This window comes from Myotis myotis, unplaced genomic scaffold (assembly GCF_014108235.1).
Source record: "Myotis myotis isolate mMyoMyo1 unplaced genomic scaffold, mMyoMyo1.p scaffold_m19_p_4, whole genome shotgun sequence".
Classification (NCBI taxonomy): Eukaryota; Metazoa; Chordata; class Mammalia; order Chiroptera; family Vespertilionidae; genus Myotis; species Myotis myotis.
The window spans coordinates 42408338-42433778 of NW_023416346.1; the positions used below are offsets into that span (position 1 = coordinate 42408338).

The 25441-nt window shown below is 44.4% G+C and overlaps 1 protein-coding gene and 1 non-coding gene across 2 annotated transcripts in view; both read right to left on the reverse strand.

The window, feature by feature from the left end:
- The window catches only part of IL13RA1 (interleukin 13 receptor subunit alpha 1), a 65485-nt gene extending 44206 nt beyond the window's left edge, over nucleotides 1–21279 (reverse strand). Inside the window, exons 1-3 of the mRNA XM_036304388.1 lie at nucleotides 21123–21279; nucleotides 14944–15083; nucleotides 3463–3601 (exon numbers count right to left, since the gene is read on the reverse strand). Of these exons, the coding sequence (XP_036160281.1) occupies nucleotides 3463–3601; nucleotides 14944–15083; nucleotides 21123–21201 (358 nt within the window). The 5' untranslated portion in view covers nucleotides 21202–21279. The remainder of the gene's footprint in view (nucleotides 1–3462; nucleotides 3602–14943; nucleotides 15084–21122) is intronic.
- Nucleotides 328–434, reverse strand: LOC118654818. Its single transcript, XR_004967083.1, has one exon. It is a non-coding gene; the product is annotated as a U6 spliceosomal RNA (small nuclear RNA).
- Nucleotides 21280–25441: the final 4162 nt, after the last annotated feature.

Below are 25441 nucleotides of genomic sequence, written 5' to 3' on the forward strand. Positions count from 1 at the left end.
GGGCCCTCTTATATCCCTAACTGGAGAGTTGAAAGGTCAAATAATATTTTCGTAATAAGAAATGACTACAGAATTCCTAAATTAATGAGAAAATATAAACAACCTATCTACATTCTTTACTTTTTGAACAAAATTGCTTAATTTCATTATATAACTTACTTATCACACTTGAATCCAAAATTAAATGTTTACTTCTTATAAACAGTTTCATTTTTTTTTTTAAAAAAATGAGTTTCTCTGAAATTATTCAAAGGAATATATTATCTATTCTGAAGATAAATTCCAAAAAGGAGTATCAAAAATATATTTATCTTCGCAGCATCCATTAGAATATGTTTTATTGTCATGAATTTGTGTGTCATCCTTGTGCAGGAACCATGTTAATCTTCTCTGTATCATTCCCATTTTAGTACACGTGCTGCCAAAGCGAGCACTATCTATCTTTAAAAACAAACAAGTTTAGCTCAGCCGGCATGGTTCAGTGGTTGAGCATTGACCTATGAACCAGGAGGTGACGGTTCGATTCCGGGTTGTGGGCTTAAATCAATGATTCTCTCTCATTGATGTTTCTATCTCTCTTTCACTCTCCCTTCCCCTTTGAAATCAATAAAAATATATTTTAAAAAAAAACAAGTTTAGCCCTGGCTGGTGTGCCCCGGCTGGTTAGAGTGTTGGCCTATACACCAAAGGGACTCAGATTTGGTTCCTGGTCAAAGGCATACACCTGAGTTGCAGGTTTGATACCCAATCCCAGTTGGGGTGTATGTGGGAGGCAACAAACGATGTGCCTCTCTCACATCAATGTTCCTGTCTCTCTCTCTCCCCTCCCCCGTTCCCTCCCTGCCTTCCACTCTCTTTAAAAATCAATAATTGAAAAATATCCTTGGGTGAGGATTAACAAAAATAAAGTTTACTAGGTTATAATTTACCTCATCTTTTGATTAATACTGACACATCTTGTTTTAAAAACTAAACATTCTTCTTGAACAAATTCGGGGAAAGGTATGCATAACATAATTCTTAGTAGCTGCCTATTGTGTGTTATGACTTTAGGAGCTTTAAAATCTTTATGATCTTAAATTTCTCCTCTTAACATATTTTTTAGTTGAAGCATCAAGTCTTTATATTAAACTAGAGGCCCAGTGCATGAAATTCGTGCATGGGGGGGTGGGAATCAGCCCAGCCTGCACCCTCTCCAATCTGGGACCCCTCAGGGGATGTCTGACTGCCTCTCGCAATCTGGGACTGCTGGCTCCTAAATGCTTGCCTGCCTGCCTGCCTGACAGCCCCTAACCCCTCTGCCTGCCTGATCGCCCCTAACCACCTTTGCCTGCCTGACTGATCGCCTCTAACTGCTCCCCTGCTGGCCTAACTGCCCCTAACTGCCTCTGCCTCACCCCACACCCGGGACTCAGGGCTTCCCTCCCTCAGGCCATCCGCAGGCACCCAGGACCTGGGCCAGCTTCGCCCAGGCCGGCCACAGCTGCAGGGGACCACGGGCGGGCGGCTTCACCTGGGCGGAAGCCACAGGAGACCGTGGGCGGGTGGCTTGTCCCTTTCCTGGGCCACAGCTGCAGGCACAGCCACTGGCGCCCATGACCACAAAGCGGACAGCTTGTCCTTCTCCCGGGCTGCAGCCCCAGCCACTGGAGCCCGGGACCATGGAGTGGGTGGCTTGTCCCTCTCCCAGGCCACAGCCGCAGGCACAGCCACTGGCGCCCATGACCACAAAGCGGACAGCTTGTCCCTCTCCCGGGCTGCAGCCCCAGCTGCTGGAGCCTGGGACCATGGAGTGGGTGGCTTGTCCCTTTCCCAGGCCACAGATGCAGCCACTGACACCCGGGGCCACAGGGCAGAGGGCTCCCGGGTGGCAGCCTGGCTGGTCCCCATTCCTCTCTCCCCACCTCATTTGTGCCTTTCTGGTCCCCATTCCTCTTTCCGCAGTGTTGTGTCTTAGCAGTTCTGGCATGAGGGCATGATGACCATTTGCATATTAGCTCCTTATTACATAGAATATCTCTGTTTAAAATGCAAACCTCTTATCCCTCGGATTTCTTGAAGCGGTACTGTACTAAGCCATCATCAACCATTTTACCGCCAAAATACAATTTAAGTTTTCTTCAGATTATTTATTAAACTCCTAAAGAAATGAGAATATGGGAGGTAAGTTGTTTGAAACCATGTTCCCAGCCTCCTAGCAGTACCAAACTTTAATTTTATAAATATTGTTTCATATATTTTTTGTTAATCCTATCTCGAGGATATTTTTACATTGATTTTTAGAGTGCAAGGGAGGGGGAGAGACAGAAACATTGATGTGAGAGAGACACATCGATTGGCTGCCTCCCACATGCACCTGGACCAGGGCCAGGGCCAGAGTCTACAACTGAGGTATGTGCCCTTGACCCAGAATCAAACCCTGGACCCTTCAGTCCACAGGCCAATATTCTATGCACTGAGCCAATAGCTAGGGCTATTTCATACACTTTTGATCAGTGCAAGGCAGGTAGACAGCATGGTCTGGAGCAGTGGTCACCAACCGGTGGTCCACAGACCACTGGTAGTCCATGAGGTTTGAAAGGTTGGCGACCGCTAATCTGGAGAACATGCCATGCAGTGCTAATGTTTGGAGGTAATAGTTGTGCCCTGCACAGGCAAGGGGCAACATAACATTAATAGGTAATACGTACAGAGCATTTACTCTTTGCCAGGTACTAGTCTATGTGCCTCACATATACTGACTTAGGTAATCCTTTCAACAGTCCTGGTAAGTAGGTACTATCATCATCTCCATTTTACAGATGAGGAAACTTAATGAAGGAAGGGCTAAGTGATCTGCCTATGGTCACACAACCAGAAACGAGCAGAACTAAGTAGTAAACTTGGACATTTTGGCTCTAGCAGCTCTGCTCTTAAGCAGTATATACTAGTATGTACTCCCTGCCTGCAACATAAAGGCCAAAAGGATACTGGGTGATGGGTACGAAGGCAGGTGGGGGACAATCTGACTACTTGACAGCTTTTCCTAGGGCTAATCTGATTCTGGTGAAGGGCACCTGCCTGGATTACGGGCTTGATCCCCAGTGTTGGGAGTGCAGGAGGCAGCCTATCAATGATTCTCTCTCATCATTCATGTTTTGCTCTCTCTCTCTCTCCCTTTCCCTTCCTCTCTGAAATCAATAAAAATATATTTTAATAAAAGAAAAGTATGTGTGTAATTTTCCAAATTATTAAGTACTACATAACTCTTGAGCATTGTTATTCAAGGTGCTGGTGAGCACCTCAAAGGCAGGGACGTCCTCATATTGATCACTGTGTTGCTAGTACCTAGTAAAAGTGCTTGGAACTTATTTACATTCAGCAAATGTTTGTAACTGAATGAATTAATGGACACTGAACATAAGCATATGGATTATTTGGATTATTCTCTATATACCAAGAGAAACTGCTTTCAGTTGTTACCTTCAGGGGGTGAGGTGCACTTTTCCACCAAAATGCTAGGATTGTCACTTTCATTGGTGCTACACTGGGACCCCACTTGCAGACAAATCCTCTCGTTCAGGGCCACTTCTTTTGAACGATGAGTTTCTGGAGCAATTTTCTAAGGTTAGGAAATAAAAATAGGCATTGCTACAGCAAACATACAGAAATACACTTACATAATAAAACATTAGCATGCCCAGATGTATAAAAAAATGGAAAGTTGTCCAATGGTATAGATAAGTCATCTCGACTTGGGGTGATTTTCTCCAAACCCCTAACCCCGGGGGGCCTTTGGAATTGTCTAAGAACACTTTCAGTTGTCATGATTTGAAGGGACTTGCTACTGGCATTTAGTGGGTAGAGGCCAAGGATGCTGCTAAACATCCCACAATGCACTGGACAGCCTTCCCTTCCCCCTATAACAAGAATTATCCTGGGCCAAATGTCAGTGGTGTTGGCATTAAGAAACCCTGTTATAGATAAAAGACAATTTCCCATGTTTTAAATGTATAAACATTATGACATTTACCTATAAATCCTACCATACTAAAACATCAACTGTCTAAAAACAATTCTATGGAAAATGCAATAATATTATCAAAATTCCATTCCAAGCAGATGCAGTATGCCATCAAGATCAAGGTAAGGGATTACGGAAGATGGCGGCGATATAGGCAGACGCGTCCCAGGTCGTGTCCCAGAGCAAATGGAGTGAGCAGCTGAAACTAATAACACCCACCCAGAATTGGCGAAATTACTCAGCTGGTGAGACGGTTTGCAGCCGGGAAGGGCAGAACTCCCCTGGAAAGCAGACCCAAGCAACAGCAGCCTCCTGAGCACCACACCCTCTGTCTGAGGAACAGCAGCTGTACGTGAAGCCTCCCCCCACCAGCCAGAAGAGCCACCACAGCTGTGAACAGCACCCACCAGAGGAGCTGCTGCCAACTGAGGAGCAGCTGCTACCGCAACCGCCCAAGGAGCAACCACAGCCCAAGGAGCCACTGCCACCCAGGGAGCAGCCACTGAATGACTCAACGTCTAGATATGTCAGTGAGATCAAACATGGGTAGACAAAGAAACCCCCAAAGGAAAGAGAAGGAGGACTCTCCAGAAAAGCAGCTAAGTAATACAGAGGCATGCAACATGACAGAAAAAGAATTCAGAATAAGGGTCCTAGAGTGCATAAACCGGATGGAGGAAAAAATCTATAACTTCTGCAAGAAGCTAGAAGAAACAGATGAAAAAGTCAACTACCTATGCAAGAAACAAGAAGAAACAGATGAAAAAATCAATAACATATGGAAGAAGCCAGAAGAAACAGATGAAAAAATCAACAACTTAAGTAAGACCCAAGAAGAAATGAAGAGTGATATAGCTGCAATAAAAAACACCATTGAAAGTATCAACAGTAGACTAGGAGAAGCAGAGGACCGAATTAGTGAATTAGAAGACAAGGAAGCAAAACACACCCAAAATGTACTGCAATTGGAGAAAAAAATTAAAAGACAGGAGGAGAGCCTAAGGGAGCTTTGGGACAACATGAAATGAAACAACATACGAATAATAGGGGTGCCAGAACAACAGAAAGATGAACAAGGATTAGAAAACCTATTCGAAAAAATAATATCAGAAAACTTCCCTGAGGTGGGGAAGAAAAAAGTCACACAAGCCCAGAGAGTCCCAAACAAGGTGAACCCGAAAAGACCCACACCAAGACACATCATAATTACCATGGCAAATGTTCAGGACAAAGAGAGAATCTTACAGGCTGCAAGAGAGAGACGGAAAGTTACATACAAGGGGTCTCCCATTAGATTATCAAATGATTTCTCAACAGAAACACATCAGGCCAGAAAAGAATGGACGGAAATTTACAAAGTGATGCAAAGCAAAGGACTGAATCCAAGAATACTCTACCCAGCAAGGCTATCATTCAAACTTGAAGGGGAAATAAGAAGCTTCACAGACAAAAAAAGGCTAAGGGAGTTTATCACCACCAAGCCAGCAATGCAAGGAATGCTAAAGGGACTGGTGTAAAAAGAAGAAATAAAAAGCTCAGAAAGAAAACAGCCACACAAAAAAAGAAATGGCTACAAACAAGTACCTTTCAATAATAACTTTAAACGTAAACGGACTAAATGCTCCATCCAAAAGACATCGAGTGGCTGAATAGATAAAAAAAACATGACCCATACATCTGCTGTCTACAAGAGACCCACCTCATTAGAAGGGACTCACACAGACTGAAAGTGAAAGGATGGAAAAATATCTTTCAGGCAAATGGAAAGGAAAAGAAAGCTGGGGTAGCAATACTTATATCGGACAAAATAGACCTCAAAGTGAAGGCCATAACAAGAGATAAGGAAGGCCATTTCATAATACTAAAGATCAAGGTAAAAAGGATTTCTTAGTCATCCTGGTCACATCTGAGGAGAGGAAGTAAAGAAAGGGGGCCTCAGGGCCAAAGAGAGATTTTTCATTAAACATCTTTCTATACTGTTTGACCATTTTTACTATCTTACATACCCATAGAAATTTTAACAGTTGATATATGCACTGAGTTTACCACACTCTTATTATAAAAAGTAGATAAGTTTTGTGAAACCACAGAAAGCCAACTTAAAGATAGCATACAGACATAAATCACAAATCTAGTTATTATGATTTAGAATAATGAGATTAAAGGGTTCCTCAGGAAAATATCTCCCAAGGTGACAGAGTTAGAATTATTAAAAATGGAGTTGCTTTGAATCAGAGCTCCAAGGAGTTTCCTGTTTTGCAATAGTTTCTGACTCAAGTTGAAGATAGCATTTCCTTGTATATACGTGCTGATGGCCACGAAGGGGAAAACTGGTCACAGCTGACTCTATTTTCCACCCTAAGGCTCTACTCTTCCATTTCACATGTCTGCTGCCAAGTGAACATGAGGGCAAATATGAGATACTCCCAAAACCAGGACATAAAGGATGCCATCTGAGAGGTAGCTAGCAAATCAAGAACTCATGAATAGCAAAGACAAAAGAAAATCACTTTATAGAGACTGAACAGCTTTTACGCCCGGGCAAGACAGCCCTCTGAAAAGGGAGTTAGCTGGTCAGCCCTGGAAGAAAATAAAAATAATGTCTGTTAGCAAAATTCTGGCTCGGAGACAAGAAAGGGTGAGTTAGCTCCATGGACATTGAGTATTTCTGTCCTACCAGCAAAGCTATGCCTACCCTCAGTGGGGCCTCCTGTTATTCTTCGTGAAGTAAATTTTCACAACTAATTCCTAGCCAAGAAGCCCACTTATCGTTTGGCTTTCCATACAGTTGCTGCCAACAGGGATGGAACACACCAGTGAGGCCAACAGAAGGCTTTCTAGAATATTTCACTTTTATAGTTTTCACGGCAAAGTAAGGAAATGGCCCTTGAGAGGTGAATGTGTGCTGAGGAAATGAAGTTTCTCAGCCTGTGAAGCAGAAAGCCAGCCCCAGAATCCTGGTAATGATGGCAGGAAAGGTCCAAATGCAAATTTCACCAAGCTCACAATTTTCATAAGCACAAGTCTTACACACTAAGTCCTCATTAATGCCATCAGTAGGTTCTGCGACTTTAAGTGAAACGACAATGATGTATAATGAAGCTAGTTTTACCACAAGCTAATAGATATAAAAGAGTTGAGTTCCTATGGCATCCTATCAATGTTATAACAAAAAGATGTTGAACAAAACAATATTATTCCAGGACCTCTTGTATAGCCCTGAAGGAGCCACCGTGACCCAAGGATCCTTGATAATTCTTATTTGGAAGCTGCATTTGCCCTTTGAAGACAGGGGAAAAATGTGCAGTCAAATGCCATAAATTAGAATCATCATGGGAAAATCTCGGTTCTCTTATTACATTAGATATTGTTTCAGGGAGAGGGCTGAGGAGTTTTATTACACAAATATTTTTATTATAATGAAATTTTTAATTGGAAAAATACTTTAGTACCTAAATTTAAACCTTATGTTTTGGGCATAGGAATAATAAAAGGACTTAGAAAAGAGATGGTGTGTGTGCGGGGGGATAGAATCATTTTTTAAAATATCTTTCAAAGCTCAAGGTAAATAATATTAGATTGGCATAAATAAAGTAGGAACCCACATTGTCAATGATCGCCAGATCAAGCACACTTCTTGGCAAGGAACTACAGCCCTCCCAGCAGATCTGGATGAGGTATGTGAGATGGCTCCCATGCGACTTTCAGCTATGGTGACTCATTCCACTGGTAGCTAGCTGCTGTATGACATTATGCTCCACCCTTCAAATAATCTGGCCTTCTTTGAAATTTTATCAAAAATCAAGGCAAGAGTCCTGAACTGATCCCTCCCATTAGGACCAATGTCAAAACTTTGGCTGGGTCAAAACTTTGGCTGGGTCAAAACTTTGGCTGGGTCAAAACTTTCCCAGTTGCAGATTCCTTTCTAAGAACGAAAGGGATATCAGTTTCAGCTCTGCCTCTCTGGATGCCTGGACAGAACAACAATCTTTTAATTTATTCACCTGGTGAGACTTGTCTATCTCTTGGTGGTGAAAGATACTATCTAAAATCTGATGCCAGATCCTTCTTTCACTTGCCAGATTGGGAAACTATTAGATTGTTAAAACAGTGGTGGGGAGAGCCACTTAAGCTAATTTTTAAAAGAATCATTATAAACCCTTGATTCATCTTTTTTAAATATATATACTAGAGACCCGGTGCACAAAAATTTGTGCACTGGGGGGGGGGGTCCCCTCAGCCTGGCCTGCGCCCAGTCACAGTTCAGGACCCCTTGGGAGATGTCCACCTGTCGACTTAGGCCCACTCCCCAGGGGATCAGGCCTAAGCTTGCAGTCAGACATCCTTCTGGCAGCCAGGGAGCCCTCAGGGGATGTCCAACTGAGGCTTAGGCCCCCAAGGGATCAGGTCTAAAGCGTTACTTGGACATTCTTAGTGCTGCCACGGAGGTGGGAGAGGCTCCTGCCACCACCACTGTGCTAGCCAGCCATGAGCCAGCTTCTGGCTGAGTGGCACTCCCCATATGGGTCTTCTGGGTCCCGCCCTGCCTTGCCTTTTTTTTTCTTCTAAGACATTTCACTTTATTTAAAAGAAGCCAATATTCAGGATATAAAGGGTATGATATTTACAACAGTACAGTAAACAGGTTGGTTTCCCGGTAGGATCAGTAGTCTTTCAGTAAGTATAAACCCCCTTTCCCCTTAATGCTCGACCCAGCTGGCAGGCAAACAGCAACAGTGGGGTGGGATGGGACTGCAGGATAGAAAGTCTCCCTGAAGGGATTAAAAATCAAGTAGATGCTAAAATGTCCACGAAGGGGTCTTGGGGGTGAGGGGTGCCTCTGCCTCATTCCTTTGAGGGCTTGGCAGCAGGAATGTTGAGGGATTGTCCCAAACTACCACACAGCCCACCCTGAGCCTGTAAATCTTCCACCCATGGAATATTCCCTTCCCGAGAGAATCAGCCCTAATCCCTCAGCCAGGGCCTGGAGGAGCAGCCCAGGCCGTGGGCACAGCCAGGACTGTGGACATTTCATGGCATTTCCACTCCCACTCCAGCTGCCTAACAACTCTGCGCTGCTCCCCTCGCCCACCTCCCCCTTCACCCCATCAGGACACTGTGCATAGGAGGGTACACTGGTTTTCCCATGCACATTGGGAACTGGCTGTTTCTGTTTTCTGGAGTAAAAAGGTTCCTGTGGGTCGGGTAAGGTCTCTGCTTGGCAAGAAGTTCTGAAACAGAGCCACTGACCACACCCACCTCCTCTGGGCATGGAGCAGCTCCGGCCCTCAGAGCTCATCTCCCAAGCAGAACTGAAGGGAAGACCATGTGTACCCTTCTGTCCCTCACCCTTCACATGCCCAGAACCATTAGTGTCACACTTCCTAATTCCTATCACTGTATTTCATTAGTTTCATACTGTTTTACTAATCCTGAATCTAAACAGATTGGTTCAAAAAGAGATCATTCTATTTTTAAAGTATTTAGTGATGTACCTATGAGCTTTGCATGGATGAACTAAGCACATGACCCTTTCTTGTACATCAGAACCTGCACACACATGTAAAAACAGGACCCGTTTTTGACAGATGTGAAACCACCGTTTATTTGTAATAAATAATTACACAATCTAAAAAAAAAAAAAAAAAAGACCCGGCTTCCGCATGTTCTGGGTCCCTCCCTGCCTCACTGCCGGGGATGCCATCGGGTCCCCGCAGCCAGGCAGGACGGCTTCCATGTGTTCTGGGTCCCTCCCTGCCTCGTCGGCAGGGACATGATTGGGTCCCCCACAGCCAGGCAGGACGGCTTCTGCGTGTTCTGGGTCCCTCCCTGCCTTGCGGGGTCACGGATCACCGCCGGAGTGGGGGGCAGGGAAGAGGCAGATGCTGGCAGCCTCTTCCTTGCCCTGCCCGGCTTCTCTGATCACCAGCTGGGGGGCAGGCCTTTGCCCCGGTTCTTGGATCCAGGGTGGGGGGCAGGGCAAAGGCGGCCCTAGGGGCCGCCTTTACCCTGCCACCTGGCTCTTGCCTTCCGCCTGGGTTTCTGATCATGGTTCTTCCGTCCTTCCCCTTTCGCCTCCCATCATTGAGCCTACCTATGCAAATTAACCACCATCTTTGTTGGCGGTTAACCTCCATCTTTCTTGGCAGTTAATTTGCATATCACCCTGATTACCCAATGGGAAGCATAACAGAGGTACAGTTAATTACCCTTTTTGTCTTTTATTAGATAGGATTTTATTGATTTTTTTACAGAGAGAAAGGGAGAGGGATAGAGAGTTACAAACATCGATGAGAGAGAAACATCGATCAGCTGCCTCCTGCACACCTCCTACTGGGGATGTGCCCACAACCAAGGTACATGCCCTTGACTGGAATCAAACCCAGGACCCTTCAGTCCATAGGTCAACACTCTATCCACCGAGCCAAACCAGTTAGGGCCCCTTCATTCATCTTACTGGTCCTCCAATCTGAAGACTGAAAATGACCCCAAGGGTTTATCTCATTTAGCAATTTGAGAACTTTGGATAGTCACATCAGCCCCTTAACATGTACAAACTATCATAATACCACTTCTTCATTATGCTTCAAAGGATGTATGTACCCTAGTTTTGTCTGATAATGTTAATGCTGGGACCAAAGGACAGAAAGAGGAAAGGAAAATTACTCCCACCATTCATTCTCAGCCTCAAGACTGTAACCTTCAAAAGATCCAGACAGGAAATCCCCCAGCACTAACTGAAGACATAATCCATTTATCACAAATTTGGGATTGATAGCCACCAATGCTGTCAAATAGCTGAAATACATTACTTTAAGCAGAGGTCACCCTTTATGGTCTCTATTTGGTCTCTTCAGGGGCAAAATGGGAGGAACAAGATCAAATAATAATATTAGGTTGCACCATAAAAGTGATAATTGCTTATGGTTCAACCTAACAATAGTAATAATGATAAAAGCTAACAATTACTGAGCACTAACTCTGTAGCCAGGTGCATTAAAAGCATCATCTTCTTTTTTTTATTTATTTACTAGAGACCCGGTGCATGAATTTGTGCATGGGTGGGGTCCCTCAGCCTGGCTGGCAATTGGGGCCATTTCGCCCAGTCCCTATCAGGGCCATCAGGGCCAGCCAGCTGGGGGAGAGACTGTGGGAGGTTGGCTGTGGGAGCGCACTGACCACCAGGGGCAGCTCCTGCATTGAGCATCTGCCCCCTGGTGGTCAGTGTGTGTCATAGCCACTGGCCAACCGGTCAACTGGTCATTAACAGTCGCTTAGGCTTTTATAAATATACTAGAGGCCCAATGCACGAAATTCGTGCAAGAGTAGGCCTTTCTTCCCCTGGCTGCCGGCACTGGCTTCCCTCCGGCCACTGGCAGGCACCTGGGACCTGGGCTTCCCTCGCAGCCCCAGCTTCATCTGGAAGGTTGTCTGGAAGGACGTCCAGAAGGGTGTCTGGTCTAATTAGCATATTATGCTTTTATTATTATAGACTAGGGGCCTGATGCATGAAGACTCGTGCACTGGGGGTGGGTCCCTTAGCCCGACCTGCACCCTCTCCAATCTGGGAGCCCTCAGGGGAGCCCTCTCCAATCCGGGTGTTTCTGTCTGTCTTTGCAACCATATGAGTGAATTGTCTGAGACCCCCAACCCAGTTTGGTTTGTTGCTCACAGAATAATAGAGGCATTTTTTTTCTTTGCTCCATTGGTGGAGATTTCCTGGAAGTTTTAGGATATCTTCCCTTTAATTTTTCCTAGACACTCTGACTTTACTTATGCCTCTCACCTTTGCTTTCCCTCCATCCCCCACCACAACAGGAACTTGCTCCAGGCTCACTTTGCTCTAGTGCAGTGGTTCTCAACCTTCTGGCCCTTTGAATACAGTTCCTCATGTTATGACCCAACCATAAAATTATTTTCGTTGCTACTTCATAACTGTAATGTTGCTACTGTTATGAATCATAATGTAAATATCTGATATGCAGGATGGTCTTAGGTGACCCCTGTGAAAGGGTCGTTCGACCGCCAAAGGGGTCGTGACCCACAGGTTGAGAACCATTGGTCTAGGAGATCTGTCTACCATCAGAACTACAATTCCCAGCATTCCTGGTGCTCCCCATGCTCTGGGCTTATGCTTCTGGTCCTGGGGCTGCTACCAGAAGTACTATTCCCAGAAGTCCCAGTGCTCCCCGTGCTCTAAGTTTCCCCTTCCTGCTGTGTCTCTGTCCCATGGCCTCCCACTCTGCCACGTCCTCCCAAGCCTCTGGCTCTCCTGCTCTGCTCTCCGCCCAGCTGCTTGGGGGAGCAACCAAGGGACCCACATCCCCCCAAGCTGCCAGCTCTCCCGCTCTGCTCTCCACCTGGTGCCTGTGTATGCAAATTAACCTGCCATCTTTGTCAGGTTAATTTGCATATTCACTGATTGGCTGGTGAGTGTGGCGAAGGGATGGTCAATTTACATGTTTCTCTTTTATTATATAGGATAGATTGATTTGAGAGAGACAGGGAAGGGAGAGAGACATTGATCTGCTGCTCCACCCACTCATGCATTCACTGGTTGATTCCTGTATGTGACCTGACTGGGGATCAAACCCACAATCTTGGCACATCAGGACAATGCTCTAACCAACTGAGGTACCTTGCCAAGGCCCACAGACATCATCTCCTTTTAATACACATGCCCTTCATATGAAGTAGGTATAGTTGACCCTTGAACAACTTGGGGTGGGGTACCAACATCCCCTCTAGCAGTCTAAAATCCTCATAATCCTCACATAAATTTTGGTCTACAGTGGGCCCTTTGAATACGCATATTCAACCAATCACAGGTTGAAACAGTATTTCTGATCCGAGGTTGGGAAACAGCAGCTGGGAAACAGTGGCTGGGAATGCAGAAATACTGTTTTTGATCCACAGTTGGTTGAACTCACAGATTCGAACCAGGTACATACTAAGTGTTGACTGTATTTATTTTTTAAAAATCTACATATAAGTGAACCTGTACAGTTCAAAATCATGTTATTCAAGGGTAAACTGTACAATTATTAGCTCATTCCCCCACCAGCCTTTTACAAACAAGGAACTGGAGGCTCAGAGAGGTTAAGTGACTTGCCCAAGATCACACAGCTTGAAAGGGGAAAAGATAAAATTTCGAATCCAATTCTGATTCCACTGCCTCCTCAAGTTACTTTTAAGTTTAAATTCCTGTAAGTATACTAGGAATTAACCCCACCTGATCAATCTTTGAACATGGTTAACAGGCTAACGAGTAGGGAACAGTTAGAAAAAAGGTGACCTCTCAGGATTTCAATTAGATACTTAGGGGAGGCTTAGGGGTCTTTTCTGGAATTTCTCAAGATTGAACTACCAGAAATTGCTACAAAGACTCCCAATGCCTAAAGCCCCTCCTTAGGAACAAGAGGAAGCCAACATTGTGAAAAGCAGAACTCTACTCAAGTTTCACTGCTAGGAATATTACAGGCTTCCGCATTTAGAGGACCTCTTAGAAAATGCAAATACATTTGACTAGCCTCAATTAACACCTAAACCTTAACACCTCAGCAAGAAAAGGTTGAAGGAGGCAGATTAGCACATTTCCCTCAAGAGAAAAAACCTGTTACTTCCTCACTTTCTTAAGCCTTCACATACAATATTTTCCTTGTCCCAGCAAAACCAGGGAAGTGAGTAGAGCCACACTTCATACACAAAGAAACTGAGGCTCAGAGAGGCCTTTTAAATTTAAGTAATTTACCCCCAGGCCACTGAGCTCCTTAAAAGTGGCACGTCAGCTAGCACCTAGCCTTGTCCTGCCACCTAACTGCTTGAACTGGTGATTTCACAATTCACAGCTCCAAAGTACTGTCACTAATAACAATTTCTCATTTGGCCTCAAAATCCTGGACAAAGTCAACCCTAAACATCCCCTCACACCCCCACTGAAAGAAGGTATAAAGATATAAAACAGCTTTGAACAGATGATATGACACTTTGAAGAACCTATCAATTAGAAGGGGCTACAAACCAATAAAGCCCAAGAGAAAATTCCACTGAATAAGATTATCATAAAGAACCAATCTTGTTAACAAAAACTCACTTGAATCAGTCAACTACACCTGACTGGAAAGGCTGACAGTTCCCGTTTTCTTCAGACATCAGGAAACCTTCTGGTCAACCCTACCTGCCAGGAACATCTTATTTGTTTTCGCTTGCCATACAGCACTTTGCTTTGCATCACATAGTTCTTGTGTAACTATCCATGCATGTGATTAACAAGGTGGTGAATGTGAAAATTCCCTGAGAAATTGAAAGTATTATATAGATACTCAGTCCTCAGGTTACGTCGGACTCGACGTACATTATTTTGTGGTTATGTCGCCATCTCCCATTTATTTATTAAAAAAAAAAAGTTCCGTCATTTCGACGTATGTACATATGTGCTTTATGTTTTTTATTATTTATTTACCACAAGTAAAAGTCAGGAATTGTTCTCTTTCTTTTAATTTTTTTTACTGTTTCACTTCATTACTGTTGTGTATGTGCTCCATGTGAGTGACGTAGGTGCTTATGTAGGTGGGTTCCGATTTACGGTGAAAATGAGTTACATCCTGCTGTAGGAACGGATCTCTGACGTAGTCCGAGGACCTACTGTACAAGGCTTTAGGCAGGAACCAATTTTAACATATTTATTTAGTGAGTGCCTAGTAAAGATATCTACTATTTCCTATCAGAGAATCTCAATTGTATTTATCAAATAATTAGCAAATCATTTCATACGTTCAATTTCCTCAACAGTTGTTTCTGTAATGTTATCAGTTAAAATTTAGACATAGCCCAAAATCAAATTCCCACCTTGAAGTAAGATTAGAATTGGGCTTATTCTTGGCTCCAATTCATAGTGTTCATTTTACCTCATTTAATGCCATATGTTCCAGAAAACTTACCTTATCCTGCTTGTTGCCGAAATGACTAAAATACCGCAGACTACAATTCGGGCTGGCTCCCTCCGGAGGATTCCATGTCCATTTTACTGTGCAGAGGTTTTCAATTGAAACACTCAAATTCGTCACTGGTGGCTGAGTTTCTGTTCAAATCAAGCATAATAAATAAATTTATCAATATCAGCCACTGTTTGGGTTGATTCATTTAATTCATTCCTCCAAGTCCTAGAAGTCAAGAATAAGAAAAATGAGCAGAGCCCAGTGGTTGAGTATCAATCTATGAACCAGGAGTTCAAGGTTTAATTCCTGGTCAGGGCACATGCCCAGGTTGTGGGCTCCATCCTCAGGGTGGGGCATGCAGGAGGCAGCCAATCAATGACTTCTCCTCATCATTGATATTTCTATCTCTCTCTCCCTCTCTCTTTGAAATCAATAAAATTGTATTTTAAAAAGCTGAGTAGAAATATCTAACATTTATTGAGACAGGCACTGTTCTAAGTACTCTCTGCATATTCACCCATTGAATCCTCACAACAACCTTATAAGAAAGACGGGGACTATCAGCCTGTTCTTAAAGATGAGGCAACTAAGGTGCAGAGAAGTTGAGTCACTTGTCTCATATCCTAAGGCTAGTGTATGACAGAGCTGGGTGCAAACCCAGAAATTCATGTGGCTCCAAGGTCACGTTCTTAACTACTTGCTATACTGAGAAAAATATATTCTTAAATTTCTAAGTTTTCCTCCTGCAGGAATTTGGGGTTCCCCACACTTGGGATCCACGTCTCTCTCAATACAGTCACTTCCATCTCAGCAGTTCTGCCAGTGAGCTTAAGGGTCTAGTCTGCTTGCTAACATGATCTGGCAATTATTTATAACTCTGCCAGAGAAGTACTGAGAGAGATGTAACAGCACTTGCTCTTCCCTTGAGTTCTGACACTAAACAGCTGGAACTGTACCTTTAGCTAATCTGAAGAGGGAATAAAAGAGGAGAAACTGTGAACCAGTACAAGTATCTTAAAAATGTGTTTAATTTGGAGAAAGCCTCCACACCAAATATTTACTATTATTTTGGACGAAGCTCTACGACAGTGATGGCGAACCTATGACACGCGTGTCAGAGGTGACACGCAAACTCATTTTTTTGGTTGATTTTTCTTTGTTAAATGGCATTTAAATATATAAAATAAATATCAAAAATATAAGTCTTTGTTTTACTATGGTTGCAAATATCAAAAAATTTCTATATGTGACACGGCACCAGAGTTAAGTTAGGGTTTTTCAAAATGCTGACACGCCGAGCTCAAAAGGTTCGCCATCACTGCTCTAAGGTGAGGGAAAGGAGTTTTACTACTTCTGCCAAATACAGGGAAATACATAGGGGCAGGAGTACATAACTTCAAACTTCCTTGAGAACTTTCCCTGAGGCCAGGACTACCAAAATCATCAGCCCAGATACTGGGTGAGGGATGTACAGGAATGCTCTGTCGTACCTTCGCAACCTTTCTGTAAATCAAAAATTACTCCAAAATAAAGTTTATTAAACTCATTTTTAAAACAATCCCCCAAATTATCTATAAAGTGGCAAATAATCATTATTAATTACTTAAGAACTACAGTTATATTAATTTATCAATCTATAGAGTTATATTTTATACCCTATGCTGACACTGTGGAGTGCACTGGGCCTCTTACATAATCTGCAATACCTATAGCATTACTTTTCTCTTTAAAGTGAACAAAAAAATTCCATGTGTCCCAAAAATATCAACCCGACAGGCACTACGTAGTTGGGATTTCCCCCAACAGTCAGTTTTATACATCGCAGCCAAAAAGGCCCTTGACTCTCAATATTTATTCCCTCTTTCCTGACTCTACTACATTAGATTTTCAGCAAGGTAGACCAGAGGCCCAAATGTGGGGAGGAGCAGCCCACAGCAGGCTAGGCCTTGTGGAAACAGGGAATTCCTATTGCACTTCATTCTAACCCAGCTAGTGCCAGAGAGCAACAATGGCTCAAGCAACAGGATTTTAAGTGACTACAAGAGTGTACAGCTATTCCGTTTTGGCTCTTCTAACATCACATCAATGATGTTTGTTTGTTTTTACTTTTATTTCAGAAAGGGAGAGAATCATTAATCAGCTGCCTCCTGCACGCCCCCTACTGGGGATCAAGCCCACAACCTGGGCATGTGTCCTTGACCAGAATCAAACCCGGGACCCTTCAGTCTGCAGGCCAACGCTCTATCCACTGAGCCAAACCAGATAGGGCCAATGATGTTTTTGAAGACAAATCATTTGTCAGATATAGAGCCTCTAATAAAAACTTGCTCCTACTGAAGACTATAATCTACATTAGGATTATCTGTCTTATTTTCCAGGTTCCAGAACTAAACTGAAACAACCTTCCCACCTACCTCCCACTCCTACACAAAAATTGAAGCCCTGGTAATAAAAACATTAGCTATTTATGGTTCAGTTACATTGGACAGCAATTTTCAAGTAATTTAAGACCTTTTAAAGTCTTTCTTTAACCTCAGTGTTTTAACAGAATAATATCCTGCACTATTTCCAATCTCACAAATGGATTTAATTCCTCCTCCACCTCCCCTCCACACACACACACACATCTGTTTTGAAGTGTCCTTTAGTCAGATCTCATTGTTTTTGCATTTTAGGCTATTTGTGAATATCTGCTATTATTTTTTCCCACTAATGATTCCTTCCATTTTTTCCAAGATTTTTCTACTTCCTATACTTTAAAACACACACACACACACACACACACACACACAAATATACACACACCGAAACTTTAAATACAATCTCCAAATGTTTGGATATATATGAATACATGTGCATGTGTGTATAATACATCCAGACATCTACATAAATAAGTGCAGACCGTACTTCTTGTAAAGGTCTCTAACAGCAGCTCACAGGTAATAGGACATAGAATTTCAGTGGAGTGGAGTGAGTAAGAACATGGGCTCTGGAGTCAGACTGAGTTCATATGCCTGCTCTGCTACTTACCAACTTCCAAGTCACTTAACCTCTCTATGCCTCAGTTTTCTCATATATAACACGAGGATGATCATAACCTAACAATTATTAGCAGGATCAAATGACTTAATACAGATAAAATGCCCTAACAGTGCCTGGCACAAAGCAAGCGCTCAATAAATGTTAGCTAGCTGCTCTTTTTCTCCTTCAAGAGACAAAGAAGTTCTAAACAACTGTTTTGGTTTCCTCTGGAGGTGATATGTGCCCATGGTTTTTGAGACAGAACATCTCTCTTCTGCCTAATAAGCTTTCCTTAGGCAGCTAATGCATCCATTTCTTAGAGGCTGATCACTTACTTCAGAAAGCAAAGCGTGAAGGAGAGGAGAGAGGGACTTAATGTGATCAATGCTCTTTCTAATAAGGCATGTTGCTTAGCTAATGGTTTTGCATGTGTATTTGGGGAAAAGTTAAGGAAATCACAAGAATCACATATGAGACATCTATCTCCTTCCCTTACATCTATTCACTAATCAACTCAGTCTGTCCATTTTTTTCTTGCACCAACATCTCTCTGTGTCATTTCAATCACACTGGTTTGCTCTGATGGGCCCATGGTCCTGGACAGAAGGAGTCCACAACACAACTTTCTAGTGGTCACCTACAACCCAGTTAAGTCTCCCTGCTTGCTTCTCCTCCAGTGTAATTCTCCCACTTTGCTCCCCACTCAGGGCCTTCAAGGGCAAATGAAACTCTTCTGTTTGGACTGACTTTGCTGAAGCACCCTCCTGCCAAGCCGGGCTCCTCCACTGAGCACAAAAAAAACACTCTCAACCTCTCACACCAGGGCAACTGCTCTTGCTATGCACCCCCTCCCCACCCCCCGCAACGGGAATAATTTCTCCACCTATTCAAATTCCACCCATCCTGAAGGGCTAGCTCAAGTTTTACCTCTTCCATGAAACTACCAGCCCTCACAGTTTCCCCTCTTCTGAGTGCCTACAGTACTTATTGTTTGGAACACACCGTCTGGCAATTATAAAGCAAGTCTCCAAGCTACGAACATTCACTCTTTAACAAGTGGCCTGTATATACTTTCATGGGTCCCAACTAGTCCTGCCCTGCTACTCTGGGAGGCACCCTGCTCCTCTCCCAGCCAAGGACTCCCCTCACCTCTAAACAGAGAGGCACTGATACAGTGGTTAAGGCCTCTGAAATCAGGCTGTCAGGGTTGGAAGCCTGGCTCCTCCACTCTACCAGCTGTTGTTCAAGCAAGGCTGGTAGGCTCATTGTGCCGCAGTTTCCTCAGATACAAAATGGGACTAATACCAGCACCTACAGTATAAGTTTTGTGTAAAGATTAAATGAAATAGTACAAGTGAAAAACTTAAAACACTGCCTGGCATAGAGCAAACACTATATAAATGCTAGTTGGTGTTATTAATTCATGCCACAGTGTGGGCTACAATTCTAAACAAAATAAACTAAGCTGGTGACCTAATCATTCTCTAAACTCTCAAGGTTAGAGCTAAAAGAGCCCTTAGAACTATGGAGTTCACACGGCATAAGGAAGGGGAAATGACTAGCCCAGAGTCCAACAGCTGGGAAATGTCAGACCACTAAAAGTCAAGTCCCCTGACTTTTTTTTCTTCTTCACCACTTTGTAATGCAATTCTATCAGTATTTCTAATGGGGAAAAAATCTCTGTATTCTAAGTCATCAAGTTGCCAATGAACCCCTATGACACAACTAATTAAGTTGGGGGGGTGCTAGTATTGTCTAGAAGGCAAGCTGTTGTTTCAGGTGTGTGTGGGAGGGAGTCTGTAGGAGGGAGGGTGCTGGAGTAGCACTGTGAAAATCAGGAGACTAATGAGATGGGTGACCTTAAACAAGTCCCTTCCCTTCAATGGACATCAGTTTCCCCAAATAATTATTTGGATCTCCCCAAATGAACTAGCCGCACCTTGGGGGCAAGGCTGATGCTGTACACTCAGGTTCTAAGTGAATATACAGCACCTGGCTGAGTACTAAAAAAGGCAGGCACTTGAATAATTACTGACTGACAAATTTCAAATCTCTCAAGTCTCTACTCAAATGCCACCTTTTCAATGAGGTCTTCCCACTCTGTCCTCTTTACAATGGCAAACGCTTTTGTTTTTCTACATAGCACTTAGCACCATCTGACATACCTTATATGCTCCCCCACCCCAACTCTTCCAATAGCAGATAAGCTCCACAGGGAGGGGACTTGATCTGTTTTGCTCATTGTTGACTGAATTGATTGAGGACTTCGAAGTTTCCTAATCAGCATTTCAACTTGGGTTTGAAAGCACAACACGTAGGTGAAAATACAATAAGCAAATTGTGGTGTTTATGTCAATGTGATAATAAAATCTATCAAATTTGGAGCTACTGTTATCTTCCAAAATATCCAGAAGGCCACTCGTACCAGGAGCTGTCCCTGAGGAAGTCATTGGCCCCCAACTTTTCACAGTGATTCTGAGGGTTAAATAAAAGTTGCCACACAGCGTGAGGGGTATAGGCGAACTCTCTATACTCTCCCTGCAACTTTTCTGTAAAAGAAAAATTATTCCAAAACATAAAGGTTATTAAAGAGAATAAAAAACCATCCGCCTGCATGCTGCCCCGGGTTTCCCAATGGATTTCTTAGATTCCAGAGGAGGACGTGATCCGCACATCCTTTTTCTAAGAGACTAGAACCTTCAGAGGTTCCATTCACTCCCACCCCTTCACCGGACCGGGCTCGCCCGGATCTCGGACTCTGTTCTCGGACTCCAGGCCCCTCGACCCGTTCTGGACTCCCAGGCGACATTCCGGGTCCCGAACCGCCGCCCCGCGACGCGAGAGTGTTTCGGTTCGGTGCCCAGGCGCCTGGCTCCTTTAGGCTCTTTGGCTCTTGCCGACGGCGCGAGGGAAGAGCGGCGGCGAGTCTTCGTCCTCCCGCTCCGCCGTCGCCGCCTGGGATCCGGAAAGCCCCGCCGCCCCTGGGTTCCCCACCTGGAAGCGGACGCCGGAGACGGCCGTCGCCCATCGCTGGGCGTCGAGTAACAGACCCCGGTGCCCATTCCCGTCGCGGCCCTCGGCCGCGGAGCCCTCGCCCGACTCTCGGCCGCTCCCCCCTCCGCCCCTCGGTCGCTGTCCCCGGCCCGGGGGGCCACACTCACCCGCGGGCACCGCGTCCCCGCCGCCGCCGGCGCAAAGGAGCAGCGCCCATAGCGCGCAGAGCCGCGCCGGCAGCTCCATGCAGCCCCTCGCCTCGGAGCCCGGCGGGCGGCGGCAGCCTCGCCAGTCTCCGCCTCCTTCGCTCCGGCTCCCACTTCCCGGCTCCGCCGCCCTGGAGGCTGGGGCCGGCGCAGACGGGAAGGGCCGCCCCGCCCACCGGCCGCAGGTAACCCGAGCCGCCAGCGCGGTGGGGGCGGGGCGGGGCGCAGCGGCTACAGGGTCAGGCGCGCAACACCTGGCCCAGCCGCGCTCAGAGTCTCCAGAGTCTCATCGCGGGCCAAACAGAGCCTCCTGGACCACATCGTCCCCCGCCCCCGCCAGCGCCTGCTGGTCCCCGACCCCCGCGCCCGGGCCCGGGTCTCCGCTGCGTGCCTACTTGCGGGGCCTTGGCCGTTCCAAGGACTGTGCCCTGCTGGGCACCAGGGCACGGCCATCTAGGGGAAAGAGCCTCGGCCTGGGAGCCTAGAGACGTGGCTTCTAATCCTTGGCCTCTGAGCCATTGTTTCCTAAACTGTGAGTCCAGGGCTAGTAATCCCAGCCCCACCTCACTAGGTGGACTTGGAAGACCACAGATTGGATTAGTCATGTGAAAATGACTAAAAGTCTATTTAGAATCTAATACATAATATTGAGGGGGGCGGGAAACCACAGCTCTAAATATAAGGGTCAGTGCCATACTGTGTACTTGGATTTTTTAAAAGCACAAAACTAACTTTCCATGTGTTTCTTTTCTGTGGGTATGAATTGAGAGGATGGAAAGTGAGGCAGAAGGATACATATTAAATAGAGAAAGTGGGTGACCAAGGGCCATTGAAGTTGGGAATGGAGGAAACATGGAACCCTTTATTTGCTTCCTATTGCTGCTGTAACGAATTACCACAAATTTTCTGACCTAAAACAATACAGTTTTATTATATTAGAGTTCTGGAGGTCAGAAGTCTCACTGGGCTAAAATCAAGGTGTGGGCAGAGCTGCCTTCCTTTGGGAGGTTCTAAGGGAAAAACTATTTCCTTGCCTTTTCCAGCTTCTAGAGCAGGGGTGGGCAAACTTTTTGACTCGAGGGCCACAATGGGTTCTTAAACTGGACTGGAGGGCCGGAACAAAAGCATGGATGGGAGTGTTTGTGTGAACTAATATAAATTCAAAGTAAACATCATTACATAAAAGGGTACGGTCTTTTTTTTTTTTTTTTTTTTTTTTTTTTTTTTTTTTTTTTTAGTTTTATTCATTTCACACGGGCCTGAACGGCCCACGGGCTGTAGTTTGCCCACGGCTGTTCTAGAGGCTGCCCACATTCCTTGGCTTGTTGCTATACCACTCAGACTTCTACATTCCTTCTTACATCATCTCTCACTCTGACCCTCCTGCCTCCCTTTTTCATTTCTAAAACCCTTTTGATTAAATTGGACCTACCAGATAATCCACGATAATCTCCCCACCTCAAAACCCCTGATTTAATCACATCTGCAACATTCCTTTTTCCTTTTGCCAGGTAAGGTAACATATTCACAGTTGTCTGGAATTAGGACATGGACATGGTGGGTGGGGAACATTTTATGTTACCATCTCCCAAAAAAGAGTCATGTCTGGATGGATGAGACCCACCAACTGAGGTGTATTTTGTTTGAATTAAGCCAATGTATATACCTGAAATCTGTTGCAAATAATATATCAGTAAAAATGCTGATAATACACCTAGTTCAGAACCTCCCCAAAAGCCATGGAATGTTGAACCCATCCAAAACAAAGTCCTCACTCTTGGCCCTCAAATTCAATGCATATTTATTGTCCTTTCAGGAACTGTGGTAGAAAGCCATTACAAATACTAGTAGGCCCTACCAACGAAAGCTACATCCAATGCAAGGGGCTATTATAAAGGCAAGAACAAGGAACTGTGGGGAACAAAGAAGAGGCATCTTATGGGAGGGAAAGGACAAGGAGAGCTTCCAGAAGTCAGGCCTGCATGTACTGAATTTTAAGATACCGAGTCCGGTTCAAGGTTCATAATAAATCCTTGCCTGCATATATTATTGAACAAAATAATGTTTATGAAAACATTTTGTAAACTACCAAACCCTGTACAACTGCAATATTATTTTTCAGTTATTTCTTATAATGTAATTTCTAAATTAGCCTGCAAATAGGCCAGTCTCTAACCTAAGACCTCCTCTCCCATCACCACACGCATGCATACTTGTTGACATTTGCCATAAACATTATACAATAAGTTTATAATAATGTCTCCAGAATCATTATGTCATCTGCCTTTAAGAAGTCTCCAGTGAGAACAGGAGCCCCTGAGGACTGGCTGAGTGCCATTGGGTACATTGTCTGCATAGACTAAGCAAGCGAGTACTTAATGAAACAACAGTAATGGCAGGAAATGATTAGGAAAATGAGGGTCAGAGCTTGTCATTAGCCTCTAGAAAACACCCTGAGAATTTGGACAGACATTGTGAGCAAAATGACAAAGGGCAGTGGTGTGGCCTGCTATCTGTGAGTAAGACTGTTGCAGTCATTTCCACATTCTCTGGACCCTAATTATCAAACATTAAAAAAAAATGTAAGGAGGTCGTAAGGGTTAGGAGTGCTGTTTCTTCAACATCAAACTTTGATTTGTAATCTTTATGTCCTTTAACTGAATGAGCATCTTGGATGGAATTAAGCCACTGTCCTGTCTGCAGGAAGATGAAGATAAATGGAAGGCTTTCCAGGAACTGCAATAAACAAGAGCTCTCGTTTTGCCTTGTGTAATCAAAGTCCTGATGAGTCAACATCAAGTTTAGCTGCTTTAACCCTTAATTCATCGAGCCCTGATGACTTGGGTGTGAGATTACCATTTGCCTCTACTTGCACTTTAGCCTGAGGTGGCTGGAGTTCTGGACTGACCTAGTCACCTCACCCACTCTAGTTGGCTCTCTCCTTTTCTCTAAGGGGAGTTAGAAAAGGGCACAAACAGGAAAATATCTGGGAGGAAAAAATGATGTCCCTCTTTCCAAAGTCAGGCCTTCTTCCAGCCAGTTAGAGATACCCTCCTGAGTTCATAGCTAAGAATTCTGGTTCCTTAGGCAAAAGTCTCACAAAGGGTCTTCTACCTTTTATTAAACAAAAAGCAAACAGATCCCCACCGCTACTGCAAAGCAAAAAGGGAAGTAGCAAATAGGGAATTTCCCTCTGACACTAGAGCAATGGTTCCCAATGGGGGCAATTTTGCCTCCCCAGGGGACATTGGGCAATGTCTGGAGATATTTTTGGTGGTCATGACTTGGGGTTGTGGGTGTGCTACTGGCGTCTGCTGCATATAGGCCAGGGATGCTGCTAAATATCCTACTAGGCACAGGCCCATCTCCCACAACAAAGACTTATCCAGCTCAAAATGACAATAGTGCCAAAGTTGAGAAATCCTGAGCTAATGTCCTCTTTGTTATCTTTTGTACTTCACCTCTCCCCACCCATTCTCCTCATACCCACCAAAAATCCCAGAGAAATTAATGCTAGAAGTAGTTACCTTTGACACCTCTTTTCTTTGTATCTAATGTTCATAGTTTCTCCACCCCATCATCTAGTCATGTAATCACTTGCATCATAAAACACCTCTCAGATCTCTTCTCTACCCTCCTCACCTCCACAGTTATACTCGGGTCCTTATGGCCTTTCCCTTATACAATCAATAGTCTTCAAGTCCACCTTTCCTGAGATAGATCTTTCCAATGTGCAAATCTGATCCTTTCACTCCCAGCTTATGTTTCTTAAGTGACCACACTTCCCCTCAAATTCGACAAAAGGAAGTCCCAACTCCCTTGGTTCTTCATGTCGCATTCCCCACTCTGCCCAGCTTCATCTCCAGCTAGTCTCCTCAAGTCACTTGGCACTCTTATTCTCCTAGCTAGCTGGCCACCTTTGAGCAATTTTGTTTGGTCTACGTCATGTTTAAGTTTATTTAGATTTTGATGTCTAAAATGAAAAGAAAATCAGGAGATTTTGCATAACACTCCCTATTTCCAGCTTCTCTGGGGAAATCACAAGTTCTGGTAACATTGGACCTGCAGTCCAGTGTGCCAATAGTCAGCAGGCCTAAGCAGGGGTGACCACTTTAGCAACAGGGCACATGCTCCCTGGCTGACCTTTAGCAACAGGGCACATGCTCCCCAGCTGGCCTGGCAGTTATTACCTGCCTGGATCCTGTTTGTCACCTCTGATATTTTCCCACTATAACTCTTTCCTCTTGCTGTTCTCTTTGGCCAGAAAGCGTTTCCATTCC